The sequence below is a fragment of the Magallana gigas genome, chromosome 6 (assembly GCF_963853765.1).
Source record: "Magallana gigas chromosome 6, xbMagGiga1.1, whole genome shotgun sequence".
Taxonomy (NCBI): domain Eukaryota; kingdom Metazoa; phylum Mollusca; class Bivalvia; order Ostreida; family Ostreidae; genus Magallana; species Magallana gigas.
In genome coordinates, this window is record NC_088858.1 from 33,841,346 (window position 1) to 33,862,720 (window position 21,375).

Below are 21,375 nucleotides of genomic sequence, written 5' to 3' on the forward strand. Positions count from 1 at the left end.
GGATTTTCACCTTCTCTGGAACATAGATATCGGTGCAAAGCTTGATAAAGTGCTCTTATCAACACAGATTTGCCAACACCTGCACCTCCAGATAAGAAAGAATACATAGGCTCTTTTTTAGTTTTGACCCATAGCAACACATGGTTGAAAAATTCCCTTTGCTTTACATTCAGGCTTTCTAGAAGTTTCAAATATTCATCATCAGGCAATCTCACAGAACTTTCCTCTGTAATTTGTCTTGACGAAATGCCAACATCTGCTCCAATATCATATATTCTTTGTTCAACAGGTCTTTCAGGATTAAACTGCACAAAGTTTTCAGATTCCAAAGATCCCTCAATTTCATCTTCTGCCTCTGTCTGCTGGGCATTAGGTGCCAATTCATCAAAAGCATTTTCAAATTCCTCATTTGCTATCTGCAAAGCTGCATCAAGCTGTTCAGCATTGAATTCATATTCCTTGATTTTGTGTGTCAGAAAAAACTTTTTAAGATTAAAAGACTCCTCAAAAGTGTCAGTTCCACATAGCAGGTCAATTGATTCATTTCTCCACGGCAAAAACAACATTAACTTTTCCCTGAAGTAATTTTCGGCATCTGTTTTAAGACTAAACCGAACATATCTAATCACTCTAGGTACCTTGCGACGCCTGATGGCAATGCCATTTTTCAGAGTAACAAGTGTATCACTTTCACTAAAGTCAACATCCGATTCATCATTCTCATCACACTCATTTTCATCATCATTTATCTCCGTTTCATTGAAAGCATTTCCACTTTCTTTTGGGAAAACTACATCAAGCTGTGATACAATATCAGCTAAGCACCAGTTTTCTAGTTGTCTGGGTCGTTTTGCATACCTTTTAATGGCATTACTGCATTCGACATCCGTAGAATTTGGTGTCAACTTTTCCAATTCAGAATCTGTTTTGATGAGAATTACTCTATCATCAGAAGGACTTGTGTTGATAAATACAACATCTCTTGATGCTTTTGTCAGAGGCATTTGCAACACTAAGTATGCAGCTTCTTGTGCTCCAACTTCCACGCTGTTGAGAAAATGGTTTCCAATATGACGCACTTGTCGTTATATGTCAAGATTTCCTTCTCTGGCTTCTTTTGCAGCTCTGTTTAGTAAATCACTCATTCCTCTTTGAGATTTACTTATGTATGAGACAATATACATTGCACAGGCATATGGGTCCAATATGAATTGCATGTCAATGTTAGCTTTCCAAGCATTTAGAACAACACTGCTGTAGGAGTTGACTCTCATATCACATGGTTTTCTTTTTAGAAAAACCTTTGGACCTCTTAGAGAACTTCTAATGCATTTGATGTAATCTTCCTTGGATATTTTTAACACTGTCTCTAGTAGTTCCTTGTATGATAAATCACAGTCATTTTTCAAATCATTTAATTTTTTCTGAACTTCATCATACATTTTTTTATACTTGTCAACATCTGACTCTAAAGGCTCCAGAATCATAGTTTCCTCAAGTGGAGGTAAAGGAAATCCAAATCTGCAAACAGATCCTTTTTGCATGTCTGTGAATGTTTATGCACTTGTAATCCTGTTAAGTCATCATCTTCATTCTTTTCACATTTCAAGTAATGATCAACAAATTGCACTATCTCTTTTTCACTATGTTCTTGGTATTTTGGTGCATCTTCAATCCAAACAATCATATGAACATGAGGAGACCCTCTCTGCTGAAATTCAATTCTATAAAAAAAGTCTTTCACAATGCCTATTGGATGATGGTCACTCCTCAAAACAGAATTCAAAAATACTCGAAACCTATGATCAAAGTACCTTGTGCAGGTGATAGGGTCCTTTTGTACCAATTTTGATTTTTCATTCCATGTAGTATCATTAATTTCCTCATCTGTATATTCTTTTCCATCATTTAAGATGCCAAGTGCTCTAATAAGATCATTCCATTTTGTATCTGCAGCAGAAAAAGACATGAACCATGTTGGTAAGCCTAGCTGTCTGATCATAGCAAATACATCCTTTTTTTCTAGTTTCAAGGTATGCAGGTGAATTTCTCAACTGTCTAAACACAAAGAAACCTTCATCATGTCTTACTATGTTATTCACATGTTCAAGGTTTTTTATCTCATTTGCTGTAATAAGTTTTCCTTTGGTTTTGCATTTTCTAAGAGCCAAGTTACATTTATCAGTAATCTGTTTCATTTGAATTTTTTTGAGCTTGGAACTGACTGGGCAGCACGCCTATCTATACTTCTCAATTCCCACTTAGCTATATCTGCATATGAGACATGAACTGCTCTTTCGTCATTAGTAAGTCTTCCTTTTCCACAAAATATTGTTGGAAATGATAAGTATTCTGCATTTTGATCTTGATATAAACTAAGAGGACGCTGTCCTTCTCCTGGTGCAAATGTATATATCTGATTCATATCTCTCGAGGCATCTTCTAATAAAGTATCACAGTTGCCATCTCTACCAACTCCATCTACTTCACAAAAATCATCATACTCAGTATCTTTCTCAGAATCGTCATCAGTATTCTGATTTTTCCTACCTTGTGTTTCTACAAATTCTTGAACAATTTCATTTGCTGAAGATGTGATTTCTTGAAACCAACTTTCATCAACATTAATGTTTGCATTCCTGTAGAAGTCACTGTTGTTCATTAACCAGTGTAATGCCATGAGTACTTTTGTGGGTCTTACATTTTCCTGATAATCACATTTTTGATAACACAGCCTTTTCTTTAGCTTGACAGGAACTGTGATATGTTCATCCATTTTTCTAGGAAGACTATTCACAGTTGGTTGAACATCAACTGGAACAATCACAATATTTCCTTTCACCGAATACTGTCCACCTCTTGGCAATTCTCTTATTTGCATGAAAGGAATTCTTAGTGACACAAGTCTTTCTTCCAATGGTAACAAATTTAATTCCTTTGGCTTAGATGGCCAACTCATGCCATTTAGAACAGACAGCTTTGGAATCTTATTTTCTCGTATTGATGAATAGCAGGTATTGCAAATCCATTCTGTACTTTCAGCAGATGTTGTGTTTGTAAGATATTTTTTTTTACTTGCGCTATCCAGTTTTGTGTTATCTACATTTAAAACACTTTCCCTGAACCAAGTTTGATGACAGCATGAACAAACGAAAATGGGACCATGTTTAATCTGTTTATGAAAATTCTGAATGCAGTTCTGGAGATGCATTCCAAACATTCTTTGTTTATTTTGTTCACTTTCTCTGTTACAGTACTCTTTATTCAACCTTTTTTCTTGTCTTTTTTCTCTATCACATAGCCTTTCATTTTGTCTAAAGACATTGTCACTTCTTTGTGTTTGCTTTTTTAACCTTTCTTTTTCAAGAGCTAGTGGTCTTTCTCTGTATCTTCTTTTTGAAATTCTATTTTTTTCACGTTCTTTCTGATTTATTTCATAACTTTGTCTTCTAAGCTTCTTTGCAGACTTATCTTTTTCTCTTTCTTTCTCTCTAACTTCAACATGTTGCCTTTTCAATTTTCTTGAAATTGTTTCCCTTTCATTTTCTTTCTCTTTCACTTTAATACTTTGTCGTTTTAATTTTCTAGCATCTCTATCACATTCTTTTTCTTTCTCTCTAACTTCACCATGTTGCCTTTTCAATTTTCTTGCAATTGTTTCCCTTTCATTTTCTTTCTCTTTCACTTTAACACTTTGTCGTTTTAATTTTCTAGCATCTCTATCACATTCTTTTTCTTTCTCTCTAACTTCAACATGTTGCCTTTTCAATTTTCTTGCAATTGTTTCCCTTTCATTTTCTTTCTCTTTCACTTTAACACTTTGTCGTTTTAATTTTCTAGCATCTCTATCACATTCTTTTTCTTTCTCTCTAACTTCAACATGTTGCCTTTTCAATTTTCTTGCAATTGTTTCCCTTTCATTTTCTTTCTCTTTCACTTTAACACTTTGTCGTTTTAATTTTCTAGCATCTCTATCACATTCTTTTTCTTTCTCTCTAACTTCAACATGTTGCCTTTTCAATTTTCTTGCAATTGTTTCCCTTTCATTTTCTTTCTCTTTCACTTTAACACTTTGTCGTTTTAATTTTCTAGCAACTCTATCACATTCTTTTTCTTTCTCTCTAACTTCAACATGTTGCCTTTTCAATTTTCTTGCAATTGTTTCCCTTTCATTTTCTTTCTCTTTAACACTTTGTCGTTTTAATTTTCTAGCATCTCTATCACATTCTTTTTCTTTCTCTCTTACTTTAACATTTTGCCTTTTCAATTTTCTTGACATTTCCTTGTTTCTTTCAAGTTGTTTGAATTGTTCATTTTGTCTCTTTTTCATCATGTAATCCCTCATATAGCTTTTTCTGTCTTGTTCCTTGTCTACTAAATTTGTCACTGGTTGCTTTTCATCCATTCTATAAAACCTTTTCTGAAAAGGATCTTTTTCTGGGAAGCTATGGCACAATGTTGCAATTGAGATGGGTAAAATTTCAAATTGCATTGCAAAATCAATATGCATACTACTATACATATTGTACAAAAAAGAGACCAAATCATCAATATTCCTGTTGAACACTAGTAAAGATTTACCTTCAAAGGATGACATACCATCAATGTCATGACAGTGCGAGTCAAAGAAGTAGTACTCATTGTTGGACACTTTATATATCGCAGAACAAATAGACCCAATCATTATCATTAGGTACCTTGAAATTTGGAATGATTCTTCCAAAGCTTGATGCAAACTTTTTACTTGGCTGTTTTGCTCTTCAGAGATCACCAACCAATCCCCAAATGCTATTAAATTTCTGAATAACATGATGATTTTCTCCTAATGTTATGTTAAGAGGTAGTTCATCAAAAGAGAGAAACTTGTTCAAAAATTTTCCTTTTCCTTGCAAACTTTTCACAACTTTAACATAAAGCTGGTCTCCTGATATTAATGTCTTATCTATAAATTCAGATGTAAATGAAAATCCTTCATAACATTTCACTAGCATTGTAAGAGCATTGCAGGTGCACTGACTTCCTCTTGAAAATAAAGAAAATCTATCATCTCCTTGATGAAATGAGCCAAATATCATTTTCGTAGCACAAACTTGCTTCTCTTCATTTATGTAACTGAGTGAAATTTTCAGACTAGCACATTTCTTAGAACCCAAAGGCAAATCTGCAATGTTACTGGCGCCCGAAGGCAAATCTGCAATGTTACTGGTGCCCGAAGGCAAACTATGTACTCTTTTTAATGAGGCAGTATCCCCCAGGTCAAACTGGCTCCTGTTTTTTACGTGGCCAGGTTCCACGAGTCTTACAGGTTCGTCAAATGTAACGTCATTTGTTGGGTCTAACTGGCTCCTGTTTTTTACGTGGCCAAGTTCCACGAGTCTATGGTCGTTACTGCTGGCATGATTTCTGGTTTCCCATCTTTACCAACGACCGCCGCCAACTCTTCTTCCGAGGCATTGTGTCTAGAATATAAACAATTTCACCCAATGCATTCTCTAAATATGACTTTAGCGTTTACTGTGGAATCATTAGAATTCGTGGTGGCTCAATTTTGTGGTATTTGTGGGTAGCTGTCGCCCAAGAATTTACATCCTCAACGAAAACTAATTAAAAAAGATTTAGTTTACCTACTGAAACTGAAAACTGATGCTTCCAAGAAATTACATTCCCACGAATAAGCAAAAAACCCACAATCCACGGAAATTGGCCCCCCCCCCCCCCCCCCACGAAATTAAATGATTCCACAGTAACTAAAACAGTGCAATGGTGTAAAAAAAAATTAAGAGATGTTTGTAAAACACTTATTGATATGACCCCCCTCTGGACAACTTGGCATAAAAATTGTCAATTAGCAAGTACCACATAAAAGCTTGACCTAAATATTCTTTATAAATCTGTGTACCAAATTTTATTCTAAATGTGAGTAACCTTTCTAGAGATAATTTGTTTGTTTAATGGACTTAAAGTCAACCTAATCAAATGCTGTGGTCTATTCTATTAATTAAACAAGATGTAATTATAATCAGGGGATAATAAAGTCTCCCAAACGAACCAGACCATCATTTGGGGTAGGGATGACCCACATGGGTCAAACTTTACAAACAAAGTGATTAAATACTTTAATTTTATTTCTAAAATTTCATCATGTTCCCCATGTGTCATTCACTGTATAACTGGTGAATCAACATGACCTAAGGAACAAGAATATATATGATTTATGGGTGGGGGTCTCAACTGTTTTCAAGATATTTGGGCACTTCCTGTTTGAGGGGGGTCAGGACTCAGAACCACACCCAGTGCCCATGACCTATATTCCATTTGATGCCTCTTAACACAATGAACAAGAATATATATGGCTAAGGGATGGCAATCGCATCAGTTTTCAAGATGTTTGGGCACTCCTTGTTCAGGGGACGGGACTTCCTCTTTGAGGGGGGTCAGGACCACCCCTGGGGCCCATAACCTACATGCCATTTGATGCCCCTTAGCACAAGAAACAAGAATATATATGGTTTAGGGGGAAAGATATCAACTGTTTTTGAGATATTTGGGCACTTCCTGTTCGAGGGGGGTCAGGACCATCCCCCAGGGCCCCATGACCTACATACTATTTGATGCCCCTTAACAAAAGGAACGAGAATATATATGGTTTACGGGTCAGGATTCTAACAGTTTTTGAGATATATGGTCATTTCCAATTCCTGGGGATGGCGATGTCCCTAGGGATCAGATCAAATAAACACTACACATTGCCTGTAACAGTCAATATATGATTCTAAAAAAAACCAACGTTATTGTCTCTGTCCATTTTCAAGTTATTATCATGTACAAAAGTCTAAATTTTTCCCATAGGGTTCAATATTAGATCCCCCCACCCTTTTGACCCCCTAAAAAGTGGTTGGCCAACCCCAAATGAAAAAAATCAAACCAGGGTGCAAATAGATATGCAGGCCTATCATATCCTATAGCTTTAGGAATGTATTTCTAATGGTCATGTGAAATTTGAGAGTCAGTCGTAGAGTTATAAGCAAAATACATGGCTTGCAACTCTTTGTCATGTAAACAAGCTTGTGCCCTGTTTTTGTTTACATAGATTCAATGTAACAGTAAAAATCTTTTTCATGCTGTTTTACCTATCTTCTAATTCACCATAGGCATATATAAACAGTTTCTTCTGTTTAACACATTCTATTTAGGTATAAAACTGGAATTTTCACTTCAACTTTCAAAATGTAAACAAAAGCTTTGTTTAAACAGCAGGAATAGTAAGTACTGAACTTCGCTTCAAACTCAACAAATGACACTCAAATTTTTGTTGCTAATTAAAAATGTCTTACTAGAGCATTGTAAACATTAAAATCGGAAAAATAATTTTTGACCAAATCGTGACCATGCCCCTTTAAAGAATAAACATATACTTTGTAGGACATACTTATTCACATGTGCATGTATATTGGCAAAAAAACAGCTTATTGAATTATTAAGTAATGATTTTAAAATAAAAGGTTAAATTATATATATATATATATAAACCCTACCCTAAATATTTTTGGTATGTTACCGGAAACACAATTTTTTTTATTTGGCCTAAATGTCTTGTCTGCAGTGCTGCATGGACTAGTACTCAAATATGATTCTAATATCTAATTTGGAGTTTTTTATTCTTGAATAAATCACATTTGTGGCAATAAACAATAAGTAAATAAAGATACAAAAGCTTAAGTAACATTGCAATTCAGTTGATTGAATCATGTTTATTTACACATATTCAGCAGTGAACTATGAAGCAACCATTATATTTCATGATTAGTTGCAGGAATCCGATAATCAATTATGAAAATCTCACCGATTCCAAACACTTCTACATTTAATATTAAGACAAATTGCACAGGGGCCAAACCCGTTTAAAAAATAATTTCATTTCAATGAAATTAATGTTAAAACGGGCTTGGCCCCTGTGACAAATTGCATCAATATATCTACATAATGTCTGTATGCAAGTAGTGTAAATTCAGTTTAAAATCATTAAATACATAGGGAAATCAGAAAATTTTCACAACTGATTATCAAATACAATTAAAAGTGATTAATTAATTAAATAATCAAAACATTTAAATTTTCTTAATTGAATAAAAAAATGTTCTTAACAAAATTGTGTGTTGTTTAAAATATTATTCAAAAATAATAATATATACACATACAACCTTATGTACTGGACCTGATTTGTATAAAAGAAAAGATTTCCTGAGTCACGTTTTTATTATTTGGATCTTCATCATCCGTTGTACATGACGCCGCCATTTCACCTCCTACTAACAAGTTGTATGAATTTTTTTCATATATTACATTTTTCTCTATATAATCGATTAGGAAAATCTTAATCGACGGACATCGGAGACATTTAGTGACCAATTTTTGATTGTCTGTGATAATCGGGCCATCACTATTATTCTGTAGAATTAGTCAACTCTAACCAACTAGTGACTGGCCTAAAATCAAATCAGTAATAATTTGTAGAAATTCTTTAAAATATACCACTAAATGTTTATTTTCATTAAAATAATGATTGTCAATTGATTTCTTTTTATTAAATCAACAATTCATTATGATGACATATCTGAATATCAAGTCAATTTATATTTTGTTGAAAATTCTAGCATTATCCATATCCAAATTAAAATTCTAAATCCCAAAATGTTGACGATATTTAATTTAATATATGTACTAATGATTATAAAATCTCAAATCGATTGTCATATATCATTCAGTGACCTTTCCTACTGATCATAAATTACAAATTGATTATAAAGTCTGTCCCAAGATGTTTATGCTGCATATTTGAACAATTTTTAATAAAAATACACATACATGTACCTGTGACAGAAGTGCAATTAAAATCGATGAAATTCCCAAGATAACTTCATTCACACATTATCATTTTTCCCTCGTAAAAATTCACAGGAACAAAAACAGATTTCCTACGGAGATTTATAATGGGGAATGTTTACATCTTTTCTCCATTCGGAAGTACTCAGGACACCTCGCGCAAATTTTCAACATTATCATCTGGGCGTCTTCATCTCCTTGGCAATGGAAAAACCCCGTAGACTTTTTATTTTTAGCTGTGTATTGATACCCGACAAGCTAGAAGGGGGCGTTTCAAAAAGGAAATCTTGGGATTTTCTCATACTATTGAATGAACATTGTCTGAACCAAGAGGTATTTATAAATATCGAATAATTTAAGGAAATATGTGGCATAAATATCTTGAGACAGACTATAGTGACAATACTTGTCTGTATACACACTATACATATTATGAGGACAAATTAAAAATTGATTCCTTTTATGTACTTTTACAAACCTATTAAAATAACCCCTACTAAATAACTTTCATTCAGCATTTAGTTGTTTTTTTTTTTGCTTTTTTAAAGAGATTGTCTATATTCAATCTATATTTAGATTAATTTTTTTTAAACATGGATTTTGTTTAGCTTAATTTCCCAGTATGATAAACAAATAAAAGAATAGTCTGTAACTTTTAGCATGACTTATCATTTGCAAGAGAGAAAATTAAAGAAGACAAACATCCATCTACCTATCTACTGTCTGTCACGAAAAATGTGGATGAGAGTATATCAAATGAATAAATTATTAATGCTGCCCAAACAAGTTCGGTAATCAGGTATTCAGTTTTTTAAATTTTAAATGCATTGCCTTCAGCTAAAAGGCTGAAGGCCTATATTGAAAAAAACAACAAAAAGTCACCAAACGTTTTGTAAAATTTTGTATCGGTAAACTTCCGAAGTTTTTTCCCAACAGTAGCATTACGTCTCTGCAAGACTGCAACTCTTGTTCAATGGCAGAATAAAAAACATAAATTTAAGTATCGATATCAGAAAACATAAAAAACAAACATCGTAGATTAAAGCAGCTTCAAACTCACGATTATGCAAACCCATGGCACATGATTTAAAACATACGCACACACAATGCAACAAATAAATTACTCATCGTCTATCGATAAAATACATATGATAACTTAATGCATAAGTCGGTCACTTTGATGTCATTCGATCACTTTACCTGAACAGAACCTGAAAATTTATGAAGCTAAATCAAATGTAATCGTCAAACTTGGAGACAAGCACACACTTTCAACTTGGCAATATGGCTGCCGGCTGCAAACAAAGCAATCGCAACTTCTCGGGCCTTTCCGGCAAGCTCTGTTTTTCAGGCCCGAGAAGTTGCGATTGCAAACAAAGAATAGATTTCCGGAATACCGAGCCCGATTTCTTAAAGTGCAAATTAACGCGTCTTAAATATCAACCCCAAACAAGAAATCATATTGACGCAAGCGTCAAATGGGCCGCAAAAATATAATTGTTCTATGAATCACTGGTTGTTTACATAAAAACACACCACAAAGAAGAAAATAGAATTGGTGGTACTAATTTTTATGGTAAATTTTAATATACTTTCAGCAACTTGTTTTGAAGTTTAACATTTTACTATTATCATTAAGAATCGAGTTCGTTACTGTAAGCATTTCTAACGGAAATTGTATGATCATTGCCATAGTATGAAGTAATGGAGAACACATTGATTTGTACATTACAAATTTCAACTCATCATTTTTTTTCACTTGGAGATGACGTATTTCAAACCATTTAATTTGGTTTTTTGTTGTTGCATTGTATTGAATGAAGACTTAATGCATTAGTTTAATATGATTTCAAGGGACCACATAATAAAATAGAAATGAATTGTTAATTCAAATTTTCATTACTATCATATTTTTTTCCTAAATAATTGATCGGATGTCATTTCATGATATTTTCTACCACATTTTACATGGAAATATAATAAATACACACACAAAGTCATTTTATTTGACACGACACATAGAAATTCAAATATATCATTTATATAGAATTTAATGACATTCAGGTCTTTAGTATTTCAGGTTTTTAGTATATCCAGCATACCAATCCTGATGCATTGTTTTGAAAACAATGAAGAACTACGAAATTTTCCGAATAGATTATAGTCTCGATAAAAACGCGCCAAACACGACAATCTACCAAGTATGACCTACTTTTCATTTACGAGTAAAACAAAAAATATGTGATATTTTCTAAAAGGCATAAAACATATTTTTACATCCAAATTTACTTTTAATTCATAAAAATAAGCATAATATTAATTCTATTAAAAAAGAACTATCCCGCAGAAACGCAGTAACAATATTTAAATGTATATCAAATAACAGACCGCCTACCGGTGGCCCGTAATAATGGCTCATCTATATCCCCGGCAATAGTGATTTAAGTCTTGTATCTACACTAAATAAAGATGCTTTCACATTAGTTTTAACTTCCCTGACCAAATGGTTCTTAAATTTCCCCTATATGTTACAATGTAAAATTTGACCCTCAATCGTGGCCCCACCCTACCCCTGGGGGTCATGATTTTCACAACTTTGAATCTACACTACCTGAGGATGCTTCCACACAAGTTTCAGCTTTCCTGGCTGATTAGTTACTGAAAAGATTTTTAAAGATTTACTCTATATATTCCTATATGTAAAACTTAGACCCCCCCCATGGTGGCCTCACCCTACCCCCGGGGGTCATGATTTTCACAACTTTGAATCTACACTACCTGTCGATGCTACCACACAAGTTTCAGCTTTCCTGGTTGATTAGTTTTTGAAAAGAAGATTTCTAAAGATTTACTCTATATATTCCTATGTAAAACTTCGACCCCCCATTGTGGCCCACCCTACCCCCAGGGGTCATGATTTTCACAACTTTGAATCTACACTACCTGAGGATGCTTCCACACAAGTTTCAGCTTTCCTGGTTGATTAGTTTTTGAAAAGAAGATTTTTAAAGATTTACTCTATATATTCCTATGTAAAACTTCGACCCCCCATTGTGGCCCACCCTACCCCCAGGGGTCATGATTTTCACAACTTTGAATCTACACTACCTGAGGATGCTTCCACACAAGTTTCAGCTTTCCTGGTTGATTAGTTTTTGAAAAGAAGATTTTTAAAGATTTACTCTATATATTCCTATGTAAAACTTCGACCCCCCATTTTGGCCTCACCCTACCCCCGGGGGTCATGATTTTCACAACTTTGAATCTACACTACCTGAGGATGCTTCCACACAAGTTTCAGCTTTCCTGGTTGATTAGTTTTTGAAAAGAAGATTTCTAAAGAGTTACTCTATATATTCCTATGTAAAACTTCGACCCCCCATTGTGGCCCCACCCTACCCCCAGGGGTCATGATTTTCACAACTTTGAATCTACACTACCTGAGAATGCTTCCACACAAGTTTCAGCTTTCCTGGTTGATTAGTTTCTGAGAAGAAGATTTTTAAAGATTTACTCTATATATTCCTATGTAAAACTTCAACCCCCCATGGTGGCCTCACCCTACCCCCGGGAGTCATGATTTTCACAACTTTGAATCTACACTACCTGAGGATGCTACCACACAAGTTTCAGCTTTCCTGGCTTAATGGTTCTTGAGAAGAAGATTTTTGAAAATTTCTCAAATTTTTTCATTAATTTCTAATTATCTCCCCTTGAAAAAGGGTGTGACCCTTAATTTTCACAACTTTGAATTCCCTTTGCCTAAAGATGATTTGTGCCAAGTTTGGTTGAAATTGGCCCAGTAGTTCTCGAGAAGATGTTGAAAATGTGAAAAGTTTACGGACAGACGGACAGACAGACAGACGGACAGACGGACGACAGACAAAATGTGATCAGAAAAGCTCCCTTGAGCTTTCAGCTCAGGTGAGCTAAAAACTACTGTTTTATGCCAATTGACAATAATAATTAATTTTGATTTACATTGTAGACAAAGGAAATTATATATAAAAATATTTCAAAGCGACCGGATGAATCACATCTCCGCGTTGTGATTTCTACCATTGCTCTGGGTATGGGGGCAGACCTTAGACATGTGACAACAGTTGTCCATGCAGGACCACCACAAAACATTGAAGGTCATTAAATGTGCCTTAATATTATAACCAGTACTATTGCAATGTCTTTTCTTCAAGCAGCATTTTATGTAAAAAAAAAAAAACAACAACAACAAAAAACACAAAAAAAAAACAACAAAAACCTTTAGTGTAAAATTATAAATAAATTGATAACTTTGTGTTATTCTAATGTATTTTGACAACATATATTCAGCAAATTGGAAGGGCTAACAGAAGTGGCATTGAGGCAGAGGGTGTACTTTACTTTAACAATTCTGACGTAGGTAACCCTTCTGTAAAGAAAACTATGAAAGAATACTGCAGAAGACAGAGTGCCGTAGAAAATTTCTGAACAGATACTTTGGCTGCGAGGATGAAACTGTTTCACACAACTGTTGTGACATTTGCCAGCTAGAATTGCAGCTGGTTTGGAAATTCATTGAAGTTCCAACTAGTATTCAGAAGGCTGCTATTCGGGAAAAATTACTAAACCATTTATCAGAATCAAATTGTGTGATTGATACTCATGTCATAGAGAAAATTGTGAATGAAGCCCATTTGTTTAGACAACCTAATTCTCTTGTATCGGACTTTGGTCTGAATGTGGAGCTTTCGGAACAAATAGCCAACATTTTGGCTTCAAGCCTCTCCATATAGCAACAACTGTTCATGTATGAGGTACATATTTGAATGTAGTATGCTTTGACTAAATTAATTTCCATTGCAGCTGTACTGTTTTTGGTTTATTAGTTAGTTTGGTCACACGTTTTTCTGATATAGTGCATTCACATAAATGATGATTACACAATTGTTAAACTGTTTGTTTCAATTAATGGCAAATATGTTAAGAAACCATATATTTGAGATCACAAATAAATGTTGGTAATTTTCAAAAATTTCACAGGCTGTGCTCTTATGGACTTTTAAATAATGTAAAAAAAAATACATTTTAACAATGATAATGTAATGAAGTTTTGTACTAATTTTAATGTGATTATTTTAATGAAGTAGTATAGTTCATGCTTTCTTCTCTTGTGTAAGTCTTACAAGGATGAAAGTCCACTTACCAAGTTTATGTCATTGGCCAATATCATGTAATTGTAAATATTGATGTTCCCTTATCCATTACACCATATTCTGGATGTTCATTTTTTTAAGTGGACTTTGAACTGGGCTCTTGTAGGATGACATCTGGCGACCAGGCACACAAGAAAAAGGCTGCATGGGAAGAAGCGTGTTCATCCTCTATTGAAGAAGGTATTTTATGTCTGCTTGCGCTGATCAATGTGTCAGAAGTTACATCAAATTGGTTTGTTATGACCTTCATTCCTGACAAAGCTGATGTACGTTTCGCCATTGTTTTTTCAGTTTTGTTTGAATGTACTGCTTTTAAATTGTCTTTTACCAGTCTAACTATGTGCTCCATTTGTAAATCGGCACCAATGCAAGTGTCTTCTTTTCCAGAATTATTCACAAACAGACCGTAGAATGTCTCATGTGCCAATTTCACATCCATAGTAGAGAGTTGTTGACAAAGAAATTTCAAAATTTCCAGAGCATACTTAGACTTCCAATTATGTCCTTTCAGAAGACACATAACATACTTCAAAAGGGGCAGCATTCTGTCTCTGTTTTGTATTTTAACATTTAAAAGGAGACATTCATAAGCAAGGCCTAGTTCTAGTACCTGATGGTAGTATGACTCTACTGCATCAACTTGTGGTTTAACTACAGGGATCAGTATACGCATAGGGGTACCGTCTGGGCCGATGATATCAATTTCCAGACATGTTTGTATATCAGCAGTAGACGTAGAATTCTGAATAATTGCTAAAGAATCCCTTAGAACATATTGTTGTACAAAAGTCCTTAGTACGTTACATAAAATTTGCTGCTTCTCTGCGTCACTTAATTCATTACTGAGCAAATCTTTCAACATGACTGGTTCATCACTGACATCTTTCATGCCAAAGTATTGCATAGCTGCCACAACAACATGTGAAGATATCACAGAACTTCCAAGTTCTTTACATTGGTCATAGTGATTCTTTACATCTTTCCCATTTGCATGAGTTCGGCCTAACTTTATTTTTTCTGCATACAGGGTTCCTGCTTCAGTACTGTTATCATTGTATAGAGTCTTATAGAACATTGTTAGGAAAGCCATCTGTAAGTGAAAAAATTCAAAAGTAATTGGTGACAAATGAAGAAATCGTTCTCTTTCAGTTGCTGCTTGTTGACGAACTCGTTTGGCACCGGAAAATCGCTCCATAGTTAATTGGTCCCCGATATGAACATTTACACCATCTAAGTTCAAGTACTTGGCTTTCCTGTAAATATCCACAATGTGGTCTTCATAGCTGTCCATGATGTCTACAACTTCTGCATAGCTCTGTTCATTCTTGCAGAGAACTGGGAACGTTACCACGGTACTCTTGGAGCTCAAATCACAGTCCTTTGCCCGTAAGTCATTTTTAGTTCAGCTGTGAAAGGTTTAAACTTTTTCAAAAAAGTCAAATGTAAATGTAATAATTGGTTATAACTTTGAAATCATTGTCACTAGGGAGAAATGATTGGGGTGACAAGTCAAGAAGAGGCATTTGAGGAATGTTACATGGTAAGTGATCAAAAAAGTTATTTTGAATTATGGCCGCAGAGGCAAACCAGTGCTCCATGTGAGTTGAATTTCCTTTCCTTTGATGACTTGCTGCCACCATGAAATTGACATTGTCTCCGACAATACGGAACCGCTTTCCCTCTGTGACTGCTTGGACGAGTTGTTCGTTGAAATGGCCACCAATCTGTTCCTGCACTTTGTTCAATGTGGCATGGGAAACTGTCACTCCCAATGTCTGCAGTCTGTCATATACCTATTCAAGAAACAGAATTTAAATTGTATGCTGTTACATTCATAATTTTTTTTAATCGATCTTTTCTAATATTTATCAATATTTTTTATCTAAATTATTTTACTAAAATATCTTCACTCTCTTATTGTTATAATTATATATTCTGTCACAATATGATAATATATTACATGTATATTACGACAATAATTGGAAAAACAAGAAAGAAAAAAACTTTCATCATTCAGTGGTAGAATAAATGGAATCAAGAAATTTTAGAGCAACTTTTTACTGTAACTCTTCACCTTTCTGGAGTTCTGTTATTTACTCACAATACTTTCCACATTTTACTTTTCACATTTTTACTGTTGAAAAAAAATGCAATCCAAATAACCATATTTTAGCAATTGAAAAAATTAATACAACAAATTGCTTAAAATATGACTTCACGAGTTGCATAATACAAAGCAGGAACGAACTGGGAAAAGGATAAAACCGGAACAATGAAAAAGCAAAGGAAAGACTAAAAATGGAAAAAAAGAGTAGTTAATCTAAAATCCAACAAAAACAACATTCATGCAGTCTAGTCATATTCATCAATATGTCTTCAAGGTATAACAAGTGACAGTCAAAAAATCATGTCTCAGTAGCTCAGTGGTTAGAACACTGGGCATGTACGCAAGTGGCTTTTGGTTCGAGTCCTAGTTTAGACTCGACTTTGATAAAACCAGCATAGTCATTAAATCAATGCATGACATTCAAATCTCCATAATCCATTTTAAAGCTTGGATCAGGTGTGTCACATTTACACCAAAGCAGAGTACTTTAGTTTGCATTAATATATAAATATAGACTTATCACTATTATATAAATAGTGCCTGTTTGGGAGGGTAACAGTTGAAATTGACACCCCGAGAAAACCATTGTCAACCGACGCGAAGCGGTGGTTGACAATGGTTTTCGATGGGTGTCAATTTCAACTGTTATCCTCCCAAACAGGCACTATTTATTTTGTTATACTGAATGTCTTTTTTTTAAATTTTTAAGAAAATTTTACTGCTTTTATATAGGAATAACGTGAATTCTACAGCGAACCGTACGCGCATAATTTTCGCGCATGTAACATTTATAAATGTTACCCGTTGCCAAGTGCGTTGCTAACGCTGAGGGTAATAGTAAATATTATTAACTGCGTCTTAACCAATCAGATTTCAGTATTTAACATGAAAGTATAACAATCAAAAATATATAACTAGGGAGGTTATATATTTTTCTTGTAATGAAATTAAATTAATTAAAATTTATTTCTGTAATATAAAAAAGATAATACAACTGGAAAATGTCAACATGTTAACATGTAGTACCTTAAAAAAGGCCCAAACATAAAACAATTTTTAAATTTGTTTCATTTACCTTTTGATGAACATATTCTTGTGCAATTGCCAAAGCAATTACTCTCTGGACTTGAGAAAGTGTGTGACATCTTCTTTTCATCAAGATTCCATATATTAGACCAATTTCCTTTGCTGCCGACTTATAATGGCATTCATCTTGAAGTTTGTTTTCCCCAGTGGAAATTGTAATAAGAACTTGCAAAAGTCTGGGCTGGTAAATATAAATTTCCTCAATTATATTTTCCCATTCAAAACACTTCAGATGATCGTAGGTAACTAGACCTAAACAACTATTCCTCTTACAAGCTATGTACTTAGCACTTTCTTCTACTTCAAGCATAAAAAGTGCCCAAAGGCTTTCTCTAAGACATTTAATGTTCATTATCTGTTTTGCTATTTCTAACGATGATGATCCTGAGAAGAATTTTTTAATAATGTCAAAAATCAAATTTGTATCTAAACTATCATCTTCCAGATTGAAAAATTGCTCAGGTGTTTGGTTAGAGGTGTTGTTCCTGGCACTTCTGAGATAGTGTGCTGATTTATTATACCCCCGCTCCGAAGGAGAGGGGGTATACTGTTTTACCCTTGTGTGTCTGTCTGTCCGTCCGTCTGTCCGTCCGTCTGTCTGTCTGTCTGTCCGTCTGTCTGTCCGTCCGTAACAAAAATTTCTGTCGCATTTATCTCAGCAACTATTTATCGCAGATGCTTGAAATTTTAACACAGTGTTTGTTAAGGCATGCCATATCGTGGGATATATTTTTGTACCAATTGGACGTCAACTTCCTGTTAAATGACGACTTTGCTTATTTTTTAACCAAAATTTTCAAACAAATTTTCGTCAAAGATTTCTCAGCAACTGTTTATCGCAGGTGCTTGAAATTTTTACAGAGTGTTTGTTAAGGCATGCCATATCGTGGGATTTATTTTTGTACCAATCGGACGTCAACTTCCTGTTAAATGACGACTTTGCTTATTTTTTAACCAAAATTTTCAAACAAATTTTCGTCAAAGATTTCTCAGCAACTGTTTATCGCAGATGCTTGAAATTTTTACACAGTATTTGTATAGGCATGCTATATCGTGGGATGTATTTTTGTACCAATCAAACGTCAACTTCCTGTTAAATGACGACTTCGTTTATTTTTAGCCAAAATTTTCAAACAAATTTTCGTCAAAGATTTCTCAGCAGCTAGTTTTCGCAGATGCTTAAAATTTTAACACACTATTTGTTTTGGCATGCCATATCGTGGGATATATTTTTGTATCTATCAGACGTCAACATCCTGTTAAATAATGACTTTGTTTATTTTTTGCCAAAATTTTCAAACAAATTTTCGTCAAAGATTTCTCAGCAGCTATTTATCGGAGATGCTTGAAATTTTTACACAGTGTTTGTTAAGGCATGCCATAGTGTGGGATATATTTTTGTACCAATCGGACGTCATCTTCCTGTTAAATGAGTACTTTGTTTATTTTAGCCAAAATTTTCAAACAAATTTTCGTCAAAGATTTCTCAGCAGCTGTTTATCGCAGATGCTTGAAATTTTTACACAGTATTTGTATAGGCATGCTATATCGTGGGATGTATTTTTGTACCAATCAAACGTCAACTTCCTGTTAAATGACGACTTCGTTTATTTTTAGCCAAAATTTTCAAACAAATTTTCGTCAAAGATTTCTCAGCAGCTAGTTTTCGCAGATGCTTAAAATTTTAACACACTATTTGTTTTGGCATGCCATATCGTGGGATATATTTTTGTATCTATCAGACGTCAACATCCTGTTAAATAATGACTTTGTTTATTTTTTGCCAAAATTTTCAAACAAATTTTCGTCAAAGATTTCTCAGCAGCTATTTATCGGAGATGCTTGAAATTTTTACACAGTGTTTGTTAAGGCATGCCATAGTGTGGGATATATTTTTGTACCAATCGGACGTCATCTTCCTGTTAAATGAGTACTTTGTTTATTTTAGCCAAAATTTTCAAACAAATTTTCGTCAAAGATTTCTCAGCAGCTGTTTATCACAGATGCTTGAAATTTTAAAACACTAGTTGTTTAGGCATGCCATATTGTTGGATATATTTCTGTACCAATCGGATGCCAGCTTTCTGTTAAATGTCGACTTTGCTTATTTTGCATATTCACATCAGAGCGGGGGTATCACTAGTGAGCATTGGCTCACAGATATCTTGTTATCTCTGGCACTGTATGGAGCTTCCGATGAGTCGGCGTCAAGCTCCTGTTGACTTGGAAATGACTGCATGTGATAATTAATACAGTAAAAAGGGTAAATATTTTTTGGTACAGATTTTTCTGAATCAAAGCTAAAATCTTTACAATATTTAACAAAGACATGTTTGAAAAATGAACCTTGGATGTGAAGGGATACTAAAATCTGTTTGACAGGATTTATCAATATACTTCATTGACCCTTCATCTGCTGAGGCAGGTGTATCATTTGCTGACTTTTTGAGTCTGGCATAAAAACATCTGCATGATACACCTATAAATGAATAAGGCATATATTGAATAACTTTATAATATTCAAAGTACAGGTAGATGGCAAATGCTCCCATTCAACTATCTTTCAACAAACCTGTTCTAGATGTCCAAAGGCCTCATTCATACTTGAAGCTAAATTACGCCAGTACTCATTTGATATTGGATTTGGTGGTGGGTGTTGTTCCATGAATACTTTCAAGAAACTGATTTCAGAGATTTCCCATTTTGAACCAACTGACTAAAATTATTGAAATAATAAAAGATCGATACTTGAAAACAATTACATCATATGGATGTGTTAAGTCGGTAAGATTTTTTTTAATTGGAAGAAAGATGCATTAAAACAAGGAATTATAATTCAGACAGCTATAACAAAATTCCACCTTCATCTTGGGTATTAGAGGGAACACAACATCTTTAGATAAATACCTGACACTGAACTTTGTTAGGTTGGACAGGTGTCTGTCCTGAGGGAGTTCCTCGGCATCTCTTAGATGTTGATTTCCGGGGCGTTGCTTGCTTCTTGGCATATGCATGCATTATAAATGATGGACCTCTTTCTTCATGTTGTACTTGTTTAGCATATTCATGTTGAAATGGCTGCATCCAACAAAATAATGAAACTTACAATACACACATTCACATCTTGATATTCTGTACATAAGCTATCCTTAAATCAAAATCAAATTAACTGTGTATACTATGTGATTAAGTGGGAGGTGTAATGGGAAATTGACATATCGTTTTGCTGTTTATTACATCCAGAGACACATATAACAGTTAGTATATACATCCCTGTTACATCTTTGATAAAACCAGCAAAGTCATATACATGACAAGTACAATGCTCCCAGGAATTGAACCTGGATCTCTATAATCCATTTTAAAGCTTGGATCAGGTGTGTTACCTTTACACCAAAGCATAGTACTTTGGTTTGCACTGATATACAAATCATTTTTTTTATAAAACGAGCGGGTGGGGGGGGGGGGACATATAACTCTTTAAATGAACCCTTGTTTAGCATTAAAAGATTGATATCTGGACGAAACAAAAATCCCTCAGCCTAACAGACGTAATTCTGACCCTCAACGTTGAAAAAAAAATGATGAAGCGACAGAAGCTAGCAAAGTCTGACCCATATCGCAAAAGCTATTCTTGTTTACAATTGTCAACGAATTGAGACACGTATTGTAAACTAAATTGGGCGATTCGTGGGTCAATAATAGTATGTATGGTCTCATCAAACTAAATTCTAACTATATGATTTAAAAAACCGGCATGACTCAGCTAGAAGTATGACAAATCGGTTTGAATACGTTATGCACATGCAAACTTACCATATCGGACGCCATCTTGGATTGAATACAGGGCGCCGCCATTGCAAGGTGCATGCCAGGCCTTCTGTGCTTGCACAATCGGAAGGCCTCGGGAACCAGGCTAAGGCCTTCTGTGCTTGCACAATCGGAAGGCCTCGGGAACCAGGCTATCTGTCATGTGTGACATTTCGAACCATCGAAAAGGTACTTATAACCGACGAGCTGGTCTCTGTTTGACGAACAGCATCAACCTTAATTCACGGACAACGTTATAAAACGCATCAAAACTAAGGTGTGTCAAAACAAGTGAGG

The 21,375-nt window shown here is 34.5% G+C and overlaps 1 protein-coding gene and 1 long non-coding RNA gene across 2 annotated transcripts; both read right to left on the bottom strand.

The window, feature by feature from the left end:
* Window positions 1-2,194: 2,194 nt before the first annotated feature.
* LOC136276370 (trichohyalin-like) lies at window positions 2,195-4,778 on the bottom strand. Its single transcript, XM_066088257.1, has one exon. It carries the CDS (start codon window positions 4,688-4,690, stop codon window positions 2,195-2,197), a length of 2,496 nt encoding a protein of 831 aa, XP_065944329.1. The 5' UTR covers window positions 4,691-4,778.
* A 15,108-nt stretch (window positions 4,779-19,886) lies between these two features.
* Window positions 19,887-21,141, bottom strand: LOC136276227 (uncharacterized). Its single transcript, XR_010714669.1, has 3 exons — window positions 21,085-21,141; window positions 20,176-20,346; window positions 19,887-19,984 (listed from the first exon to the last, which is right to left on the bottom strand). It is a non-coding gene; the product is annotated as an uncharacterized lncRNA (long non-coding RNA).
* Between the last annotated feature and the right edge of the window lie 234 nt (window positions 21,142-21,375).